Below are 25032 nucleotides of genomic sequence, written 5' to 3'. Positions count from 1 at the left end.
AGTGTCATGTATATACTTTTAAAGCCCAGATGACTAAAATAATATCAGTATCCATGTACTCTAAGGTGAAAATGACATAATTTTAAGCCCATACAGGAGCATAGCAACAGATGGGAGCAGCTCAGATGACATCTGTGTACACTGCAATCACTAATCCCTTGCAGGCCCAGAAGCGCACTCCCACTGTCCGACACATTTTCAGCCTGGTGCAGCAATGTGGATAAGGACATTCTAAAGGTCCCTAGGACAGACTGCTGGCACAGTAACCTCTTGTATTCAGTGGCCACTGGCAAGTGCCGGCATCACTACCAACAGAATTAGCTATTGTCACACTGGCTGAATCTGCCTCAGACCTCACTTCTGCAGCATACACAACTTTGGCATTTATTACACTTCACTGAAGTGGGAGATTCGGAGTTTGATATTTGTCCCATTTTCGTCGAAAGTATAAGTTTTGAACATCATGACAGCTCTAGTGCACTTTACTGCATTGTATGCTACAAACAGTGTTTGTTTATATGTAAGGTACAGAATATGGAGGCAAGGACTTAATTCATGTACAAATATGGATAAACAGTTTTTCAAACTATGGCAGCACCACATCAAATTGTAATTGTGATGTCGTTCGAAGAGCGAAGTGCCAAAGCAAGATTGGTGCTTTGCAACACAACCACAAGTGAGGATAGCCTCGCTGCCAGTGTCATCGACAAATGAGCAACACTAGCACAGACACACACAGAAGAGTTCTGATATGCTGCCATTTTCGCTCTCTTACTTATGGCTGAGCACAGTACTGCTCATCCCAGTCCGCGATAGTTGAAGATGACAGCATCATCTTTCTACTACACCAGCAATGCAAACATTGACTTATTCAAAATTCTACACAAAAGTTATTGCCTGGTACACTTTGAGTGAAGATACTTGTATCTTATTAGTATCAAGTGATACGTTAATATTTAGTGACAGTTATAAATACTCATGATATGCCTGTGAAAATTGATTGTACAAAGTTAAGTAAGTCATCTTGTCTATGTTATATTCAAGTGCTATAATATTTTATGTGTTATAGTATCTACTTGACCACCTCCTGGAGTACAGTAAAAGAACCAACCAATGTACCAACGAGTGTATTTTCGTCTGGTACAACAGAAATAAGAGCAGCAGCAGCTTCAACAAACATTACTGCATCAGCAGGCACAACAGAAGCATTAACAGCAACGTATTCTCCTGCTCCAATAGCAATAACAGTAGCAGCAGCAACAAATCTGGGACATGTATTTACACTTTTCACATATCAATGCAAGTTTAGTTAAGTTGTTGATTCCACCACTAAGTGTGTTTTATTACTGTCTTCTTGTAGTCAGTTGTACAAAATGACACAAAAATTACCACCACTACATAACCATAGTCACACAGAACCCTATGATATTTGTGATGGTCGATTCAACACTATGATTGACGAACTCACATTGTGGAAGCTTTATTGCAGTTTACTCAGTGCATTAAGAAGATTGGTCAACTGTATTGAGCATAGATTGCGAACCTGCAAGATCTTAGTCATAAATTTAGTTGTATGTTTATGGACTGCATAGTATCACATGCAAATTCACTCATCAGAGATGTGCTCAGTCCTGCTCCTGACCATGCTAAACCTCTCACCTCTTTGGACTCAACACACTGCAACACTGCCTACAAAATGCAGCTGTTCCTTAATGCAGTAGGTATTTCATGGCTCAGAAGAATTAGGTAAAATTATTAACAGTACTGAATGCACAGATCATCAGAAGACAGTGGTTCACCATCTTATGGTACTCACAATATGTCAACTTGAAAGATGTAGGTGAAGGGCCATCATGTAGACAACAGAACAGCAATATGTAATAAGCACCCTACAACAGCAGTAGGTGTCCGTGGAAAGCAAAACACACAACTTGCAGTCATACCCATTCAGCATATGTGGCATCAAGAGTGTAAGGAGGGCATCAAAGCAATTCACAGGCAGGCTGCTAGCTTTGTTACTGGTAAGTTCAATCAACATGCAAGTACCTACATCAACATACATACTCCACAAGCCACAGTATGGCGCATGGTGGAGGGTACCCTGTACCACTAGCTATCTCCTTTCCTGTTCCATTTGCAAATAGAGTGAGATGACAATGACTGTCTTCTATATGATTCTGTATAAGCCCTAATTTCTCATACCTTATCTTCATGGTCTTTATGTGCAGTGTACATTGGCAGCAATAGAAATGTTCTGCAGTCAGCTTCAAATGCCAGTTGTCTAAATTTTCTCAACAGTGTTTTGCAAAATGATCTCTATCTTCCCTCCAAGGATTCCCACTTGAATTCTTGAAACTTCTCCATATTACTTGTGTGTTGATCGAACCTACTGGTAACAAATCCAGCAGCTCGCTTCTGAATTGCTTTGATGTCTTCTTTTAACCTGACCTGGTGCGGATCCCATACACTCAAGTATTTCTCAAGAATGGGCTGCACTTGTGTTATATATGCGGTCTCCTTTACAGATGAACCACATTTTCCTAAAATTCTCCCAATGCACTGAAGTTGACTATTCACCTTCCCACCACATCCTCACATGCTCATCCCATTTCACATCACTTTGCAACGTGATTATGTCAAGTAGGACACTACTAATATTGTACCTGAAATTTACAGAATCCATTGAGGGAACGTAACATTCTTTTTGAGGAATGCTATGGAGAAAATTTAGAGAACCAGAATATGAAGCTGACTGTAGAACGATCCTATGGCCGCCAACATACATTTCGCATAAGGATCACAAACATTAGATAAGAGAAGTTAGGGCTCATATGGAGGTAATTGACTGTATTTTTCCCATGCTCTATTTTCGAATGTTACAGATAGGGAAATGACTACTAGTGTTACAACATATCTCCCATCATCCACTGTACAGTGGCTTGCAGAGTATGTATGTAGCTGTAGATGTAGATTATGGGTTGTCCCACCCCACATTGCCTCCAGCCCCATACTAAGCATGTAAAAAAGCCCCGGTAAATCACGCAAACCATTTCCTGAGTGCTACAGTAAGCATAACAAGAAGCACGGCCCACATCAGAATGCAGTGTGCTACATTTGCAACAACAAGTACATCTAGCACCACAGTGTCTCAGTTGCCTAGAAGCACTGCTATAACATGATGCACAACTGTACAAGTATGTTCCATATGGCATGAGCTACTCTGCTGGGTGTGATACAAAATTTGTCTAGCCCATTGCTCAGTGTTGTTGACCTCAAAATATACTGTTTGCTGTTGATCAAAGTAAGTATCTGAGCTCATGGGTTGGTTGGGAAGAGTGTCGGTGCCGACATGTTGTACAGTGGGATTATAATGTATGATGTAATGTTAATTACAAAGGAAGAGTGCCCACCGCTGCAAAAATTGTACATTCATTTTCAGGAGCTTGGACAAAAGCTGAAAACTGAAATTAGAGGCTTATGGTCCTTGATCAAGTGGAATTTAACGCCATACAAGTAAACTTAAAATTTCTTGATTCCATTAATGAAAGCCAGTGCTGCCTCCTCAAATTGGTAATCACCGAGTTTCACTACTGTTAAGTATAGGAGGTATATGCAATTTGTTGGTATGTTTCATCAGCATTTTTATGGGATTGAACTTCCTCAGTGCTATATTTCGAGAGGTCCCTAGTGAGCCTGATGTTTGTAGTAACAGATTTTGCTGTGGCAATGGCAGTGACAGGGACATGCCATCCCTATGAGTGGAAGTATGTGTCTTTTGACTGTGCCCAAAGCTGGACGTCTGGCAGTGATGTTCAGAGGCAAAGTCTTGAGTGGCCTCCGAGCTGTCTCCTCACAGCTAGCACTGAAAGTATCAGCCATGAAGTCTAGCAGTGAGGTCTCTATCCTGCAATTTCCAAGTGATGTTCCCCACTCAGACATAAGATTCCTATGAGTGTGTCCCTGCATCTGTTTGCCCAACTCAGATGCTTCTTGCCAAGTGAATTATTTTACATCTTTCATAACTGTTACATAACACTCTCATTCCCATGGTAAAGACCAACAAAGTCTCCAACAAATATTTTCTCGGAAGGTGTCCTTGTTTTGTGATTAATTGTATTTTCCCCCAAACCTGCTAATGTCTGCTGTCTGGTGGTGAGCATGTCCTTTACTCATCCCTGTTTTCAAGAGACTTTTGTTATTGTGTCAATTTTTGTGTGCCTGTAGCTGCCCTAACAAAAGCTGGGTGCATAACACTGCTTTCCAGTCTGGCCATTACAACTGAAGGTTCACTCTTGGATTGATGACTTTCTTGGCCTCTCCACCTCTGCTCTTCATTGTTTGGTTGCAGACTCCAGCCACCAGGCCTCTTTGGTTCCAGATGGCAGATGTCTCATGTGTCTCTTTCAATGGCCATTGGCAGCTACTCCTCTGTGCCTGGACAAACAGGCATAGCGTTTGTCTTAATCATTATTTTCAGCCTTCTGCGTGTCTCTTCTTGCTCTTGTAACACTACTTGATGGATAAATTACATAGCTGCCTACATAAGTGATGACAATTTTCACGTCACTACTTAAGTCACTGTGATCCAGAAATAATATGATGTACTGTATTTCAGTGTCCCACACACATTATCTTTCTTTGACTACCTGTATTCCTTGTTTGTCTCCAAGTGATAAACAGTTGCATTTAACATAATCACTGGTCAGCATTTCCCTATCCTGGGCAATTCTTGCTGTGCTTGTTTATCAAAATCCTATTTACATGAATATATTCAATGACAAAAACATGTAATGGGGTATTATTCTTCTTGAGATTACATGGAAAAGTACGTGAAAAACTTCTGCGGCATAAAATCTACATACAGTTTAAATTGAGATCAAGAAATAGTTTACATGTTGTTTGGCAACACATTTGCCTTAGACATTTTGTACATATATATAAAACATATAAGTATGCAAATGAAATCACAAGGTAGACTATAATAAGCTCACTGAACAAAATATTAGTCAGACACTTATAAGAGCATATTGGATTGCTTTAGATGTGATCCTCCATCACTGATGAGTCATTGCAGTGAAGTGGTGTGTATATGAAAGTCCACTGTACGAAATCAGTGTCTTAAGAAGGTTCGAACTGGAGACATGGCAGAAAGGAACAAGTTATTGTGTTCGGACGTGCTCATGACTACATCACTTATGAAATTGCCCAAACTGTCGATGTATCAGTGCGCACTGTCCAATGTTTCTACACAGCATGATGTACCACTTGCAGCCATGTAACACAACATAAGAACTGTGGTCATGAAAAGATCCTAACTGAAAAGTACTGGAGACAAGTGGCATACCTATTCAATGACAATCGGTTTCAGACCAGACAGAAATTGCTGCCGGTCCAAATCAACTAATTTCTGAGTGAACATAGGGAATGAAACAGCATCAATGGACATTTGGAGTCAGGTGCTTTGCAAAAGGCCATTAACTCAGTGGTACATAAAGGTTAAAATCTTCAGCTGACCAAATAACAAAGAAACTGGAGGAATGTAGAACAGTTTGGTAAGTCTGATTTTGCTTCTTTTCAAATGATTCTAGGCATCAAATGCATCAATGACCAGAAACATTTAGCCCATAGTATGTGGAGAGTGTAGCTCAGGCTGGAGGTGGTTCTGTGATGTATTGGGAGTGTTTTAATACCACGACCTGGACCCACTCTTTCAGCTTACCATGAACATGAATGAGGATGCTTATTTCAACATTCTTGGTGATCATGTGCTGCCTTATCTTCTGCATCTTCATGATGTGAGAATGTTCGTATTTTCCAAGGTGAGAACAACAGTGATCGTACAGCTGTATGCATATGTTTGTGGTTTAACAAACTCTCAGGCACCATATTGCACCTTGAGTGGTCCACTAATCCTGTGTGCAGTTCAATAGTCTCTGGGACCTAATCATCTGTTTGTGGCTTCAGCTGTATATGGCATACCTGAAGAAACTTGTGGATTCTCTTATTTGCCAAATTAGAGCAATTATCAAAGATAGAGACAGTTACACTGTATTAGCACATTTGTCTCCTAGGGGCAGGGGGGTTACTAATTTTTTTGCCCAGTGTGTTTACATCAATAATCATATAAGAAAACACACTCGTGCGTAAGAACAAGTAAAAATGGATAAAATAGTAGTTTTGCTGCTTTCAGCATATTTCAACGTATTTTTGCACCAATTCCTTTGTACTATTTCCTCACTTTAGATGTGTATCAGCTCACACTATTAGCACTTTTCACTATCTGGATGCCCTCAGAGTCCTCTACAATCTTTGACATATGAATATCAATTGTCTGTCACTTTCATACAACAAAACTCACCACACTCAGCCCATTAAACTACCAATTATTGCAAACTACAGTGCTGCCTCATTCCTACATGAAGTTAACCTTCCTTTCATAAAAAGAAAACACCCTCACACTGAGAAATAGTCCCTCATTTCTCTTGCACTGATGCTTCCACACCTCTTGTGCCCTCTAGTGCCAAACAGAAAACTTATCAATAACATATGGCCCAATTCACAAATGAAAAAAACATCTCTCTCTTTCTGAATGTATATGTCAGCATCCCTTGCAATTTTATTGACTTTCCCCAAAATGAACTCGCGATCATTTCTAATTTGCTTCATGAGTTTTCCACAAACTGATTATTTGATAGAAAATTCTGCTGCGGCAGCTAAAATTAATTCAATTGTCTGTTCCATCATTAATTTCCATTCTTTTGTGACTGTTATAATTCAAAGGTACAGTACACTCTTTCACATTTTGCCTTTTCCCATCTGCCTCAGATTTAAACAGCCCTCCTATCAACTTTCCCTTAAGACAGGTGGTCAGATGCTGGACGCCATTACACTGGCAGAATTCCTTAAATGCAAATAACACAAATTATTGGACATTGACATAGTGGTCTGTGGAGCTTCCTCAGTTTCAATAACATCTCGGAGTCATATGCGATTGGTTGGTCTGTTCTGTTGGAATTTTTGTGGGACAGAACTGCACCAGTCTCATATTTCAAAGTGTCTTTACTGAGTGTGAGGGTTGCAGTGATGGATTTTGCCAGGCCCCACACTCAGTGTCAATTAAGTTGTGATGAAAATTTTTATTTGATTGAGGTTACATTTATTAATGTTAATTTAATTTCATTTGAGAGTGTTATTTGCAGAATAATAATACACATAGGGATTTGTTACATCCATTGTAGAAATGTTGATTATGTTACAAACATTTATTTTTGCAAAAAGGTTTTTTGGACCATAGTTAGCTTTTCCAAATCACTGTTATAAAATAAGTAACATATCTTGGTCACTAATAAAGCAATAATATGCCCAGCATCAATAAAAATTACTCAGACTTGTGACCAGAGTTCTAAGTCATGACTGGCTCAAAGATGAACAGAACTGAAGTGGAATCCACACTACAACAATCTCTCTCCTAACATCCTGCAGAGATTTCTTTGGGTGTTCATGGATCCAATTGGCCAGCTAAAATGGTTTTGCTCAGAAGGCATGGCACAGATTTAAAACACAGTTTCAACTGCATAAAGAACTTCTTGCAGGTTGTGGAGCATACAAATTTGAGACCTTTCTTTTGTAGTTGGTTCACTGGGTATGCTGTTCGGGCTACTTTGGTAATAAATTTGCCATAGTATCTAACAGTACCCAGAAAAGAATTCAGTTCGTACCCAGAAAAGAATTCAGTTCTGTCAAATTTTTGGAAAATGACAATTTGTATATGGCATCAACACTCTCTTCTGCATTTGTGGGCCACAACTTGCTTAATATGACTTATTTGACTTACGTCCTTTTATTTCAGTTGTTGAAACATGGGGCTTCGATGAAACATTATCAACAGACTCCATTTTGTGCCATTGCCTTCACCTTTCTTCCTGCTTCTGTCTCCACTGTCCTCCTCCACTTCATCGTCAATCTTCCTCTTCTACAATGAGCTTGAGGATTCTAATCCAGGGCTCGTCTCTTTATTGCCATCTGATTTTTGCACAGTGTGTGTCCAGTCCACTTCCATTTTCTTACCTTTATGCGTATATCTGCAGGCGTCTCTTCTGTACAGTTCCACACCTTTTCACTGGATATTAAACTTGACCAAACTACTCTCAGGATTTTTGTAAGCACTGGTTTGTAAGAGTTTGTATTTTCTTGTTGACTGATTTTGTCACCTTCCAGGTTTCACACCTGTACAGCTACACTGATTTTATGTTAGTGTTGAATATTTGATGTTTTGTTTGCAGGAAAATATCATTGCTTTTCCAGATGGGATGCACTTGGGTGAAGACTACACTTACTCCACTTTGAAGGTCAGATATGGAATGTGACTATCATTCAATGCTAAGCTCCAACTGAACAAGCAGAGAGAGATGCATCAAAAACCATTTCTATGCTGCACTACAAGCAGCACTGAAGGTGTGAAATGAGATACTGTCATAGTTGTGGGAGACATAAATGCAAAAGTGGGTGTAGAAAATCTGAGGTTGGAGCACAGAATGGGATGACACAAAGTTGGGGAGGCTAATGTAATTGATGAACTTTTATGGAGTTCTGTGCAAAGAATGAGCTAGTCATAGGAGGAACACTGTTTCCACACAAAAAATACTATAAAATCTCATTGGTATTACCCAACCACAGGATGCAGAATCAGATCAACCACTTTGCCATAGGTCGGAAATGGAAAAGATCATTGCTAAATGTTAGAAATAAAAGGGGAGCTCATATACGCAGTAACCACCACTTGATACTAACCAATGTACATTTGAAAATTTTAGCAACAAAGAAGAAATTTGATTTACAAAAGAAGTGGTTTGATACCTCAAAGCTGAATGGTCCTAAATTCAAACAGGAATTTAGACTAGAATTGTATAATACATATCAAGCACTCAACATGATGCGGAAGGTGGAGTAAAACAGCACTGACAAAAAGTCAAGGGAGAAAAATTCTTGAAATAGCTGAAAAGGTAGTAGAATTTAGACAGTAAAAGAAAAGATTGTGTGAGCAGGAACGCCTGGAAGAAAGTGGGAGAAAGGAACAATTTGAAAGCAAATATGAGTATCGCAAAAACCATTAGGCAATAGACTGAGCTACATGTAGCATATACCAGAGTAGATCATGAGGTGAAAAAGAGTGAGAGATCAGACTGAAGGAAATTGACAAATGATCCTGCTACATGAGCACAAGAGAGCTGCAAGAAAAGGAGACACGAATGAGCTTTACCAGACCACAAGAATGCTAGGAGGAAGAAGGGATCAATAAACCATCTAGTGAAAAGCAAGGCAGGAACAAAGCTGACAAATGAAACTGAACAATTGGAAAAATATCATGAACATTTTGAAGAGGCGCTAAACAGAGAGGCACAGATAGATGAAGTACAACAGGCAACAGAAGAGCAGGAAAACATTGTCGAAGATGAGAATGTGGATGTATGAGAGCTCTTTAAGAATCAAGAGTGTAGTGCCTAGCAGAAAGGAGATCAGGGTCACTCCAAAGCAAATTAAATGTGGTAAGATCCCTGGGTTATACAGTATTCCACCAGAAATGCTGAAAAAAGACCTATCAATGATAGTAGATTTATCATACCCTCTGTTCAACAAGATCTAGAACAGGGAAGAAATGCCAGAAGAATGGAAGACAGACATCTCAATAAAACTTCTGAAGAACGGAGACCTGACAAACTGCAATAACTGGAGAGGGATCATGTTGTTATCCATGCCTAGCAGATCTGAATGGACTGGTGGGAAGGCTTGTCTTACGAAAGACAAAATTTATACAGCTAAATGTGACTATAGATGGGAAGTCCCAAATAAATGGAAGGAATTTAGAGGATTTTAAAGACTTCATGTACCTCAGAAGAACTGTGACTAAAAATGGAGGAACTTACGAGGATATCTGTAGCAGGATCAACAATTTGTGGACATGGCAGTATGAACCAAAACAATGTCTAGTAAACATAGGCTCTAAAACGCATACTCCCTAAGAGCTATGAGCACTTGAACAATAGAGGAGACACGTTTCACAGTAGCGAAGATACAGTCTTACTAACAACAGTACCAGTACATGTAAGCCACTGTCAGGGGTATCAGAATGGTTTCTGCTTATAATTTTCAACTTGTTTGTTTCCGAAAATTGATACATTACCCTTCTCCATCATCCTAGAAAGTTTGTAGCTTTATCATGAAATCACCCTGTATATACATACATTTACACGTGCCAGCACCTATAACTCTGATGCTCTATAGCGTCATTGGATGACGTTTCCAGACATGGGTTCCTAATCAAAATATTATGTATTGACTCTCCTCTATAAGTCCTAGAAGGCTGTAATGGGAACTTCAGAACACCCTGTATATCACAAATATTTAATCCTAAGTTGGAAAAATGTGAATTTGATCAAGAGTCCCTGTCACTATGATGTTACCTAAATAATTAGTACACTGTGGTATCTGTTGGGTAAACTGCTCTAAATAGTTCAGACTCTGAATATTAACATAATGTACTTTTATATTCAAAATGGTGAACTCAACACATGAATCCATTGTTTTTCCGCATATACAGGCAACTGCAGATATCCACCCACAAAATCCGATATAAATGTATATTAGACTGTGAATCAACTGTGGCTCTGGAATTTCTGAAAATGCATATTGTAGTAGCCACCAGAAAGATCGCGGGAGGCGCACATTGGCACGGCGCGTCACGGGCGGTAGTTGCCGCAAGTAGAGTCCCGTCCACCAGAGGGCACGCGAGAATTCGGACGCGACCTCTGCCGGCGTAACAACAAGAACAACAACAACAACTCCAGCAGCACGGGCCGTGCCCAGTCAGTCAACATCGGGCATGCCTAGGACACAGTCCCGGTCTACGCTAAGTGAAGTGCGACGTAAACGTGAACAGTGTTACTACACAATTGGCGACGAGTAGGGTCGTTCTTTCACGTGTTGCGTCGTTGTTCCAGTTTCGCAGTTTCTCCACGGCATGGAGGATTTGGTGCGAGTTTTGGTTGCGCAGCAGCCGGAACTCGTGGCCACCATGAAACAAGTGCTTCCGGCGTTGCTCTCCACGCCGTCTGCTCCGGCGCAGTTCCCTCCTCCCTTTCCTCCGTATGACGAGACGGCGGAGGATTGGGACGCATATGAACATCGCCTTCGGCAGCATTTCCAGGCGTTTCATGTTGCCGATGCGGAGGTATGTCATGCTCTCTTCTTGTCTTGGATATCTCCCTCGCTGTATCAAGTTTTGCGGCAGCTAGCGCCGTTGCAGGAACCCTCGTCCTTGTCTTTTGACGCATTGTGTTCGTTGCTGTCTTCATATTATCGCCGCCGCACGCATGTTGTGGCGGCTAGGGTCGAGTTCTATCAATGCAAGAAACAGCCCCATCAGTCTTACCGGGCGTGGGCCGCTACCCTGCACGGTCTTAGTCGCAAGTGTCATTTTGTCACAGAGCAGTCGCGAGAGTCGTATGCCCACGTTATGGTACGCGACGTCATTGTTCGTTCGGCCCCTGATAGGGAGGTCCGGCAATGGGCCCTGCAGTTAGAAGACCCTTCCCTCGAGGAAGTTCTGTCCATTGCTCAATCGTATGAAGTCTCTCACGCGGCAGGTCAACAGCTGGAAGCGTGGTGCGACGTCGCGGAGGTTCAGGGTGGCGCGGCCGCGTCCACTGTGTCCGGGGTGGACGACGTGCGGGCGGTACAATCCGGCCGTTACGGCCGCTCCCGCACGGCGCGTAAACAGAATTCCGGCCGCCGGCCCCTGTTGCCGTCCTGTGCGTCGTGCTATATGCATCAAGATCGGTCAGAGTGCCCCCAGAGTTGGGCCGTTTGTCGCAAATGTAATAAAAAAGGTCACATTGCTAAAGTTTGCCGCTCAGCCTCAAAGGCATCGAAGGAAGCAAGTACAGAGGACATGGACGTTGACATTCAGGAAGTTTCATCGGGCCAGGCTCCCGACGCATCGGCCCACAAACTCTTTATCGAGGTGTCGGTTCGGTCGTGCCGGTTACAACTGCAAGTAGATACGGGGGCGGCAGTTTCGTTGTTGAATGCACAAACTTATTCCGACCTTGGATCGCCCCCGTTGGCGCCAGTTTACCGGCGTCTACGCGGTTATGGTAAACAGTTCATTCCCCTACTGGGTCAATTCACTACCGATGTGACTTACAAATCAGTCACTCGGCCTATTACTTTTATTGTTGTCAGTGATGCGAGCTCCGCTAACCTTTTTGGCCTGGATGCCTTTCAAGCTTTCGGTTTTTCTATTGCTGACACCATACAGTTGGTCTCCGAAGACGTTCCCTATCACTCATTGGAATCTTTGATCTCAGACTTTCCAGATATTTTTGAGGAGGGCCTGGGGCGTGTTTCCGATTTTGAAGCTCACTTAACGTTGAAGGCGTCGGCTCGCCCGCGTTTTCTACGCGCGAGACAGATCCCCTTGGCTCTCCGCCCTCAGGTAAAGGAAGAACTAGACCGGCTGACAGCCCTAGGGGTCGTTCTTCCCGTTTCTTCCAGTGAGTGGGCTTCGCCCCTCGTTATTGTCAAGAAGCCCTCAGGAAACTTACGTCTTTGTGGCGATTTCAAGGCCACCATTAATTCCCAATTGGTGGTGGACACCTATCCTTTGCCTCGTGCTGATGAATTGTTCTCCGCCGTGGCGGGTGGCCAATATTTTTCGAAAATCGATCTGTCGGAGGCTTATCATCAGATACCTCTTGATGAGGACTCCAAACGGCTGGCGGTCGTCAACACCCCGTTTGGCCTTTACCAATACCAGCGGTTGGCTTTTGGAATATCCAGTGCCCCGGCGATATTCCAGCGTTATCTTGAGCATGTCATGTCGACAATCCCTCATTGTATTAATTACCTGGATGACATAATTGTCACAGGCCGCAGCACGAAGGAACACTTGCACAACCTTCGCACCCTCTTTCTCAAATTCAGGTCTGGGGGCTTGCGTTGCAACCTGCATAAGTCAACCTTCTTCCAACCGTCCATTGAGTATGTGGGCTACACCATATCTCGGCATGGCATACAGCCACTAGGAAGTTTGGTCCAAGGTATCGTCAACCTTCCTCGGCCCACTTCGCTGAAAGAGTTACAAGCTTTTTTAGGCAAGATAGCCTATTACCACCGGTTCATTCCCAGGGCTTCCACTATAGCCCACCCCCTGTACTGCCTTCTGCACAAGGGTGTTCCTTTTGATTGGTTGCCTGCATGCGAGCGAGCGTTCACCTCGTTGAAGGGCCTCCTCACTTCAGCCCCTTGTTTGGCTACTTTTGATCCCCGTAAGCCGTTGGTCCTGGCTACAGATGCTTCGCAGTATGGGGTGGGGGCGGTCCTGGCCCATCGCAACGCAGACGGTTCCGAGCAACCACTGGCGTTTGCGTCTAAAACGCTTAGTCCCGCGCAGGCCCATTACTCCCAGGTGGAAAAAGAGGCTTTGGCCATTGTCTACGCTGTTACCAAGTTTCACCCTTTCTTGTACGGCACGAAGTTTCAGTTAATCACTGACCATAAGCCGTTAATATTGTTATTTGGCCCCGCCTCTCAGATTCCGGATAGGGCGGCCCACAGACTACAGCGCTGGGCCTTGTTCCTCTCTAAGTACCATTATGACATTCATTTTCGCCCTACAGGACAGCATGCCAACGCCGACGCTCTTTCCCGTCTTCCGGTGGGCCCGGATCCTACGTTCGATCGAGAGGAGATTATGTGTTTTCATTTGGATGTGGCATCCCGCCAAGCAGTTGATGGCTTTCCAATCACTAGTTCTCGAGTCGCCAGGGAAACGGCGGCTGACCCGGTTCTCCGGCAAGTAGTTCGCCTCATTCAGCAGGGGTGGTCCTCCCGCCCTCCAGGCCGGGCCTCGGACCCTCTTCGTAATTATTTTCTTCTACGAGACTGCCTCTCGGTCTTGGAAGGAGTTCTCCTTCTGGCTACCGATGATACAGCTCCTCGCGTGGTTGTTCCTGCAGGTTTACGAAGGGAGGTCCTCACGTTATTACATGCGGGGCACTGGGGTGTTTCCCGTACTAAAACCTTGGCTCGCAGACATGTGTACTGGCCCGGTATTGACAGAGAAATTGAGCACTTGGTGGCCGCCTGTTCCCAGTGTGCGAGCCAACAAGCATCTCCCAGGGCAGCGTTCTCTTCATGGCCGCCGGCAACACAAGCATGGGAACGTGTTCACATCGATTTTGCAGGCCCGTTTCTCAATGGCTTTTGGCTCATTGTCATTGATGCTTATTCCCGATTCCCATATGTGGTTCGCTGCTCCTCAACCACTTCAGAAGTTGCAATCCAGGCACTAGCAAAAATCTTTTCTGTGGAAGGTCTGCCAATCACCCTGGTCTCAGACAATGGACCGCAGTTTATTTCGCAGACCTTCCAGGATTTTTGTAGGCGCTTCGGTATTCGGCACGTTTGCTCTCCCCCCTTCCATCCACAATCGAATGGGGAAGCCGAGCGCATGGTGCGCACATTTAAGACGCAGATGAAAAAGTATGTGGACGAATTTCCTGCAGAGGAAGCCTTGACGTTTTTCTTGACGGCATACCGGACCACACCAATGGGTGACCGCAGCCCCGCAGAGCTCCTCCATGGGCGTCAACCTAGGACTCTGCTGCACCTCCTCCGGCCTGGTCCTCGCCAGTCTTCACAAAACGAAGTACCTGGCTTTCCACTGGGTATGTCGGTCTGGGCCCATGGGTTTGGTCGCAATCCACGTTGGATACCGGCGGTGGTCCTGCGCCGAAATGGCCGCCGGCTCTATACCTTGCAGGCGGGGGATCGGGTGGTACGTCGTCACCAAAATCAGCTACGTCCACGTTCGGGCACCCACCCTCCGACCTCTCAGACACCGGCTTCCCCCTTGCCGGCACCTGTATTGGTTTCACAGGGGACGTTACCTCCTCTCCCCGCTGTGACTCTGCCGCACTGCGATGGTTCTCAGCCTTGGCAGCCTCCAGTAGCTCCAGCACCGGCATCGCCATCATTCGAGGTGCCCCAGCGAGAGCCGGCCCCCCTAGCAGGTTCGGTCTCTCAGGGGGCTAGTTCACCTGTGGTTGTCCCTTCCCCTTCGTCCCCACCACTGGGTCTTGCCCCTCCCGCGGTGGAACGGGATCCGGAGTTCGACAGCTTGTCACCCGTTCTGTCCCGAGCTCCGGTTGTGGGACGACGGGGGCCTCTTCGTGTGGGTCACTTCCAGCCGTATTCGAAGGTTCCAGCTCGAGGGTTGGCAGATCCCCTCGACTCCGGCCATCCAATGGATGTGGAGGTCATCGCTCCTGCCCGACGCTCCACCTTCCGACGCAGTGGATCACAGTGGCTTCACCCCCCGAAGGAGGAGGAGTGTAGTAGCCACCAGAAAGATCGCGGGAGGCGCACATTGGCACGGCGCGTCACGGGCGGTAGTTGCCGCAAGTAGAGTCCCGTCCACCAGAGGGCACGCGAGAATTCGGACGCGACCTCTGCCGGCGTAACAACAAGAACAACAACAACAACTCCAGCAGCACGGGCCGTGCCCAGTCAGTCAACATCGGGCATGCCTAGGACACAGTCCCGGTCTACGCTAAGTGAAGTGCGACGTAAACGTGAACAGTGTTACTACACATATCATCCCATTTTGTTTTAATAACTAACACTGGCGTAGCTCACGACTTGACAAAAGCGGGTAATAACACCCTTGGCCATCACTCAGTCAAGTCCACTTTTTGCAGCCCCGCACACATCAAAGAAACGATCGGCTGGTAGGACACATTCTAAGACATCAAGGGATCACCAATTTAGTACTGGAGGAATGTGTAGGGGGTAAAAATTGAGGAGGGAGACCACGAGATGAATACCGTAAGCATGTCAAAAAGAATATAGGTTGCAACAACTATTCAGAGATGAAGAGGCTTGCTCAGGATAGAGTAACATGGAGAGCTGCATCAAATCAGTGTTCAGACTGAAGACTATAACAACAACAACTACCCAATATGATGCTGGCAATGACAGTGGGGACAGCAGTGACAAGTTTCCTTGTCAAATCTTAGTCCACCCTCGTCAATTGTCACAACTGGCAGAGCTGCTACATGGGCACAGGATCCGCACACTGCTAGATCTTTCATCACCATCCCAGAGCTCACACACTGGTCATGTATTTGCATGGGCTCCTATGTCTGGGCCTACACACTTAACCATACACCCTAGTAGAACCAAGTTATAGTCATGGCAAACTGGGGACATCAAATTTTTGAGATAGTGGCCAGTCAATATAAATTGATTGGTCACTGGGATAAGATCAATCAGGCCACCCCATGTCACACACCGAATGCCCCCCCCCCCCCTCGACAACTTTGGCACAGTGCACATCTAGCCACCGACCACCACCACCTTTTGCCATTACTCAGCTTCCCAAGTGGCATAAACTTCACCCCAGCCTCCATTCCCAGTTCAATATGCTCTCTTCCTATGTCAGTGTGGTTCCACATGGTGCCAAGCAGAGATTTGCCACAGCAGTGAATGATCATACTTGGAGGTGGATCCACACCCATCAACCTCAGTGAATCTCCAACCCGTACCAGCAGAGGCAAGCACAGAGATGATGTTAGCAGTGGCAGAAGATCAGATTATGGATATCCCTTGCTCTGTCATGTTCCACCAACCACCCCAGATCCTTTGTTGGGCATTCCAGCACTTCTGTTCCCCCAGTGCCATCCGTTCATACCACATCCTAGGCATTACCAACGCCACATTCCAGTTAAAGGTGGCAGGGATATTGTACCCCTGCTGATTAGCAGCAGTCATGGGGAAATTAACTTTCTGACTGGCATAAATTGTATAGTGTCATTGAATTGCACCAATCGTAGTTTATGCTGCAGCTGTGGCAGTTGCTGCAATTGCAAGTTGCATGTAGAATGGGAACAGCCACTGGTTATTTAAGCATGATACTGATCACTGCCAAGTCACTTTGGTCCAATATATGTAATTATAATTTCACACCATACAGTGTTGCCTTTAAGACCTAGTATCTGTATGGACTGTTCTTGCTAGCTACAATGAGTTTGACTTTTCTCACACTTTGGATAAGAATGAGATTCATATTTTGATGCTGCTCCCACTTTTGTTGAAAATATGATATCTGAACGTAGTGGAAGCTCTACTGCACTTTAGAGTGTCATATGATACACTAACACTATATCTTCGGAGATACGAAAGCTAATCAATATATATCCCAGTGAACACCACCAGTGCAGTGGTGACTGTAGCCTCCATCACCAGCATTATAGCTGTCACAGCTTCCACCCTCTCTGCCCTCACACCTGTCAGAAGCATAGCAGTAATAGCAGTCTCCATATCAGCTATATTGCTGCCACTACTTGTATTACATGTACCAACAGCGTGCATAGCCATTGTATGACATCTGTATAAGAACCACGGCCAACACAATGATGATATTCAAGATCTGGAAATTAACTACCAATTGTGGCACTAATGAGCCTGCTATTTTAGCTATCAATGATACCCACACAGGCAACACCCACAAGCTGCACTGCCAGCACATCATGAAGCAGAGCCCATCAGGAAGACCTGACACCAATGAGTTTAAATATGATGCAATGAGAAGCCACTGGCTGACATGGAGGACTCTGGACTGAAGCTTGCAGCATTACCTCATACTAATTGGAATTAACTGGGGCCAAGTCAGTTCCACGATGCATCCCTACTTCACCACTCTACAAACCTGGAAAGTCCTAGCCCTACATGTCAATTTCGTGAGGGAGGGATCCTATACCTCTGAAAATCGATCCAGATGTGGATCCATTGTAGGACATCATTGTGACTGTGTTAGTGAGACTACAGTGATTTGCCATACTACCAGACTGTCTTCTGTACCACAACACATTATAGCAATTTTCAACAAACCGTATACATGTGCTCTTAATATCCAGTTTTTACTTTGTACATTGTGTTAATAACTCCCACTTTGTGTTAACAACTGCTTCTGTAGTGATAAAATACACGTATCATTAGTATTTGCTCTTTAACCATTTTGATAATATTAAAATTTAATGTCAGCTTTTTAAAACTGAAGTTAATATAAAGTTGAAACGGGGGCATTGTCCCTCTACATTATACATGAGGAGGAGGATGAGAAGGAGAACAACAATCCATTTTATTATATAAAAGTTAAATTACACCATGCTATCCACAAAATTAACTTGAGCTTGTTAGAAAAGCTGGGACACACAAACCCATGATGATCCTACTGTTACTGTTACCTCTGTAGTAGGTAATAAACTGGTATGTAATTTGTGAATTTTTGCTGATGGTGCCTGGTAATGGATGTATAATTGTTAACTGTAATTTGTAAACAGTTCATGGCAGTAACATATAAACATGCTACTAGGAGGCAATATGTCAGTCAAATAGGAAGTACACAGCCAAATAGCGATAGTGTATATTATTTACTGCCTAAATGTTAAAACCAGTAAATATTCAGCTTAGTACCACTATATCAATTTGACTTGGTGGGCTTACCCATAGTGAAAGCATTAAAAGTTTATAAAAATCAGTCACATTCAAAATAATTTAAGAACAACAAGCTTACCAATACTTGTAACAGCTGACACAGTTCGAAACTGGTGTATTATATTGCGTGGCAGAAAATATATATCGTTGTCACAAAGTTGAATTCTAGCATAACGTATTCCTTCTCTCCGAAGTTGATTAAGTTTTGCATCCTCTAGCCACTGGACACACTGAAAGATTAAAAGAAAAAAATAATTATGATTTGAAGCTTTAAATTATGATGCACAAGCATAAAATCACAAAAACAATATCTTTATGTAATAGAAAATTCATCTGATCCAGTCCATCCATTGGAGTGAATAGAGTGCTGCAAGCTGATCACAAAAGTACAACAGTAAGCAATAGGACAGTACAAAACTTAAGAAGTCCTGCTACTTCTAGTAGCAGATCAACTGCTGCAGAAAACGAATAAATAAAAATAATGCTAAGTTGTCACATCATGAGCACTAGGAGAGTGAAGTGCTTGGTTCGTTAAGTGATAAAACACACATTTAGGAGCTATTTCATTACTTCATTAATCAGAACCACTCAGAATTTGAGAGTCCTAATACACTGGCCAAGCATAAATGTGAATGTAGGCTGAATAAATTTTGTTCCGCAACAACAATGAGAGATTTGTTAAGGTTCGTCAGTGACATAATACACTGAGGTGAGAAAAGTCATGGGATACCTCCTAATTTCGTGTCGGACCTCCTTTTGTCCTGCATAGTGGTGCAATTGATGTGGTATGGGCTCAACAAGTCGATGGAAGCCCTCTGCAGAAATATTGAGCCATGCTGCCTCTGCAGCCATCCGTAATTGCAGAAGTGTTACCAGTGCAGGATTTTGTGCACAAACTGATATCTCAATTACGTCCCATAAATGTTCGATGGGATTCATGCTAGACAATCTGCATGGCCATATCATTCACTTGAATTGTTCAGAATGTTCTTTAAACCAATTGTGAACAACTGTGACCCAGTGATATGGTGCACTGTCATCAATAAGTATTCCATATTTGTTTGTGAATATGAACACCACGAATGGCTGCAAATGGTCTCCAAGTAGCCGAACATAACCATTTCCCGCCAATGATTGTTTCAGCTGGACCAGAGGACCCAGTCCATTCCAGGTAAACCCAGCCTATGCTATCGCGGAGCCACCACTAGCTTGCCTTGTTGACAGCTTGGGTCCATGGCTTCATGGGGTCTGTGTCACACTTTAACCCTACCAAGAGCTCTTACCAATTGAAATCAAGACTCATTTGACCACAACACAGATTTAATTAACTAACTAAATTCAACTTTAAAACCAAAATATTACACACACACACACACACACACACACACACACCTAGGAGGCAATATGTCAGTCAAATAGGGATTACATGGCCTAACAAGTATGGTGTAGATTATTTATTGCCTAACTGTTAAAACCAGTAAACATTCATCTCAGTACCGCTGTATTGCTTTGGTTTGGTAGACTTATCCATAGAGAAAGCATTAAAAGTACATAAAAATCATTGAAATTCAAAATAATTTATATATTTTATATTTAAACAAGCTGCAAAGTAATGTGTTGCATGGAAGCTTATATAGTGTATGTAGCTGGGCATTTCAATAAATGAATAAAATGCTGATTTTGCATTTTAAAAGTGGGTGCTTGTTTCCCCAAGAAAAATATGCATGCAGGAGCATCCAACAGCAAACCACAACAGAAACTAATAGTTCTACTACAGAACAGTTAATGGAACTATGTTACTGTCAGTTAACTGTGCAAAAATATCTCTCTACCCAAACCAGGAACATTAATATGTTCATCATTACTTCCTTAAATAAGACAACAACTTTTTAATGAATTACCAGTGAGACAATAAGAAAGGACGAAATTAGAGTACATTGTGATTTTTGTGTTAGAAGTTTTGTGGTGGAGTTGAAATAATATTGCACTGTAACCAATTTCAAGCTCAAATCCAAAAGCAGGGTTGTCAGTGAAGTAGAGCACTTATCAAAGAAAACATCTTTATTACGAACACCAGTGCACAGCCAGAACTCGTGGACAGAGTGTGATGCTGTTTATACAAGGATCAAATATTCCAGAATACAGAAACATTAAGAAACTCTGAGAACATAAAGAAATGATAAATACTAAATGATAAATAATTGCTTGAAGTGGAAACCTGCAGAATGACAGCCAGTGATGCTAACTGTTACACCATACTGCATGCACCACAGCTCTTGAATTGCTCCTCTCTTTGAGAAACAAGTGACCTACAGTTTCAGAAGTTATCTTTGGAGCTGACTACAGCACCCTGGATTTAGATCTTATCATGGGTCCTACGGCACTCCTGGTGGAGCCTCACTTTCTGATTGCGTTGTCACATTCTTTTTGTTACAACGAGCATTGAAACTAGCTCTTTCAGTCAAAGCTTCACAGTCATCAAGTGGGTCTTCAGTTTCCTTGAATGGGAAGCCCTCATCATTGATATGTACCTGAGGACTGTGTAGGGTTTCATACGGAGGATATGGACAACACCTGTCCTTGTGCCTTCTTGTCAAAGGGTCATAACCCTTGACTTGTGATGTATGATCTGCGACGAAGGATACGATACAGCTGAAAATAGTGCTTTAGAAACTTTTCTGTTAGTCCCACTTACTGCCAGACATAAAAATACATAACAAGTTTTCCAGAATTTATTTTAATAGCCACTGCTTGGCACCACAATGCTCCTGGGTATCCAGAGTCTACATGCAAGCAACATGTCTTGCTATTTTGGTCCTGTTGATGAGGTGTTGTCTGGTCGAAATGGGAACAGCGTGCCCCATATCGTTTTGGCCTTAAGATGAACTAGAAAAAAAATGATGTAAAGTATGTAGTGTTCTGCTTTGTTGTGCCATATGGAAATGTCACAATGGGTAGCATTGTAGCCCAATCTCTGCACTAGACATCAACATACATCGAGAGCATATCTGTCAGCAGCTTATTGAAGAGTTCTGCAAGGCCATTCGTATGTGGGTGGTAGGCAGTTGTCATCATGTGTGTGATGTCCCAACAGGAAATTACGTCTGATACTAGCTTTGAATGGTAAACTCTTCCATGATCAGAAATCATCACCTGGGGTGCTTCATGCTTCAGAATGATATCTTTTCCAACAAACTTTGCAATTTCTGGAGCTCTGGCAATCATGAGCTCTGGTGACAGCATAGCAGGTAAGGTGGTCAGCGCAGACAGTTATCTACAGATTTCTATCTGATAACTTCAGGAATCTACCAAAGAGTTCAATTCCGTTTCAGTGAAATGGCACTGCTGCAGGCAAAATTGGTACCAGATACCCTGGAGGTAACTGTGGCATGTGCTTCCCTCACTGGCATTCCTTGCAGTGACACACACAGTGTCTAATGAATCATTAGAGACCTGGTCAGTGATACCTGCATCTAATTCTGTCTACAGTCTTGATGAATCCCAGTTGATCAGATGTAGGAGCATCATGGAAATTCATCAAGGATAAATTGTTGTTGCTGCCACATGGTTTTCAACAGTGCTAGATCTTCCCTCTGTTCAGCAGTAACGTCATTTGATGCAGCAATGACACAGATTTCATCCACACAGTGACTGCTCTTATTTTTCCCTGGATTAGGCTATACATCATCGCCATACACTAAGTGCCCCCAAGATTTTTATTTTTTGGACAATGGAGAGGTAATTTTTTGGATTCAGGCAGACGCCTGCAGTTTAAAAGAAAAAAAAATATTACAATGTCCTCCAGATAACAAAAACACGTCATCCATTTAAGGTGATGAAGAAGGTTGTCCATCACATTCAAACGTGGCTGGAGCATTATACGATACAAACGACATAACTTTGAACTCATAAGAGGCCGCCAAGAGTTACTGAAGGCAGTCTTTTCCCTGTCAATTTTAATTTTCCAGTTGCCTGTCTGCATGTCCATAGCTGACAAGAACTTTGCTCCTTTCAAGCAGCCTAGGCTGTCATCAATATGTGGCAACGGGTAGATATCTACTTTCATGACTTTGTTTAGTCACAACAATTGATACAAAAATGCCACGTGCTACCACTTGTCATCACAAGGACCGCAGGTGAGGACCAAGGAATCTCTGAAGGTTTAATGATATCTTTCAGCACCTTCTCCACTTACTCTTAGATTTTCCATTGTTGAACTGGTGAGACCATATATGAGCACTGGCTGATTGCTGGATGATTTCCAATGCTGTTATGGTGTTTCACCATGATCCACTTGCTCTGTCTTTTCTCCACACCAGATTTCAAAGCATCCAAAAATTAGCCAACAATGGCTAGCACTTGCACATGTTGTTCCTCAGTCAGTCCAGAGTTTATTGGCAGTTAAATAGTAACATCCTCTCCTGTGATGTCTGTAGTGGTAACAGAGTATGGTTCTTCATCGATGGCGCTAAGCTGCCGTTACTGGAATGATTTGGCTGTCCCTATGCACGCGCGCGCGCACACACACACACACACACACACACACACACACACACACACACACACATATATGGATGAGTCGTGGCAGCTCCTGACATTTAGTGATCCAAAGTTCTCTTTGACCACCTGAAGTGTTTATAATGTCACTGGCACATAGATTTCTTTTGTGAGCCTGGGGTGCTTCATGAAATCAACAAAAGCTTCACAGATTAACTGACTACCTCGACCGACAACTGGAACTCATCTTGGTGAAGACGATGGGCAACAATGTCTTCAACGGAAAACAACTGTCCGGAGCAGTCTTTGTTGGAATAGTTTTTTCAATCAGGAGCTCTGATCTTCTACAGTCTATGACTGCTTGTGATGCCTTCAAGAAGCCCCATCTGAGAATAATATTATGACTACAGTCAAATAAAATGACAAATTTGAAGGGCAGCATTCAGTCACTGGTAGTTATTCTTGCAATACATGTTGCTGTCAGCTGTGAGTAATTCCCATTAGCGACTTTCAGCACAATCACTTTCATGTCACAGAACACAATCTTCAGCTAATGATGATAAGCATTCTACATTACACAAAACAAAGCCCCTGAGTCAACTAGTGCCTGGACATTGAAGAAGTCAATGAAATTTCCTGACATCATGGAGACTGTCATCCATGGAGTATTTTCATCTGTGGTGACCTCACCTACATAGATGGTTGCCTAAGTTAATTTTCCCATATTCAGTGGCTAGGCAAGCAGCTGGTGCCTCTGAATGGTGACAGGGAATGGCTATGTTGTGTTTGGGAATGACCTCGTCCACAGTATGGCAGTGGGCATTGACCCACAGGTCAACTATAATAATCTGCATTTGATTGACATGAACAGAACTGTTGTGATGGTTGACATCCAGTAGGATTGTAGTAATTGAAAAATCACCTTCTTTCTCTGCAGTAATGTTCTCTGTGTCCAGGGTGTCCACATGGAAACAAACCAGCGTGTTGTCCTCTGTTTTCCATATGTCTATTCTTCTGTGGGGCAGTAATATTTGATGGAGAAACTGGTTGTATTTGCACTGGTAGGATGCTGGGTTGTAATTTGGCAGCTGTGGCACACGTTCAAGTTAGTAGAATCCATTCTTCTTGGCATATTTGACCGTTGATGGACACTGGTGCTACAGATCGACCTACCTCTACTTCAAAATTCTCTATTACCGCCTGATGTATGGGGTCAACATTCATGGCTATAAATCTCTTGCTTACTCAGTTTGACAGTTCTGGTTGACATAAAATGCTTTCTCTCTTCTCTCACTACTTGGCGTACCGACAGGTGAGATAGTAGTGGTCTTCCGCAATTGCAGTAGGGAAAACTCTGAAGTCGGCCATAGTTCTTTCATCTAATTCTTTTTTTGTTGGATCTCCTGTATGTGCTGGCACCACTTATTGAATTCCTCAGTTACTGTGACATCCTTCACCAGAACAGCTTGCCTTATGCCAGGGCTTAAAAACTGGCTGGCTTTGAGCACGAGTACTCGCGTCTGCTCAGGCACCTGCTCGCGAGCAGCTGCAAGGTCGCGGAGTGGGGAGGTAGGGGAAGTGCGCGCGCATGTTTGAATATGGCCGCAGCGTGCCTATTGAATTCGCGCCGACTGTGTAACGTTTAAAGTACTACGATCAGCTCGTAACAGTCACTTCGCTGGTTAAGAATCATGTGAAGTCGCCGTTGTGTAACCCCAACCATGCTTTCGCAGTTCAACCCCCATTGGGAGGAATTGTATCTGTTTACAGAAAAAGATGGAGTTGCAAAATGTTTAGTATGTCACAAAACGCTGAATTCTTTTACGAAATTTAATTTGCAGCGACATTATATGTCGTACCACGCGAAAGACTACGGACGTGGAAAATGTGATTGACCAGATCGTGCACAGGAAGTTATTAAACTTAAAAGGAAGCTATCCGAAGAAGATCTGGATGACGAAGAAAAATCAACTGAGGCAG

At 43.3% G+C, this 25032-nt stretch overlaps 1 protein-coding gene across 1 annotated transcript in view; it reads right to left on the bottom strand.

Moving 5' to 3' along the window:
- Positions 1-25032, bottom strand: part of LOC126249409 (uncharacterized) — a 405665-nt gene that overhangs the window by 10840 nt on the left and 369793 nt on the right. The window contains exon 10 of the mRNA XM_049951063.1: positions 18635-18785. Coding sequence (XP_049807020.1) covers positions 18635-18785 — 151 coding nt within the window. The remainder of the gene's footprint in view (positions 1-18634; positions 18786-25032) is intronic.

The sequence above is a fragment of the Schistocerca nitens genome, chromosome 3, assembly GCF_023898315.1.
Source record: "Schistocerca nitens isolate TAMUIC-IGC-003100 chromosome 3, iqSchNite1.1, whole genome shotgun sequence".
Lineage (NCBI taxonomy): Eukaryota > Metazoa > Arthropoda > Insecta > Orthoptera > Acrididae > Schistocerca > Schistocerca nitens.
The sequence above is the reverse complement of the archived record's forward strand: the minus strand, read 5'-3'. Positions and strand labels throughout refer to the sequence as shown.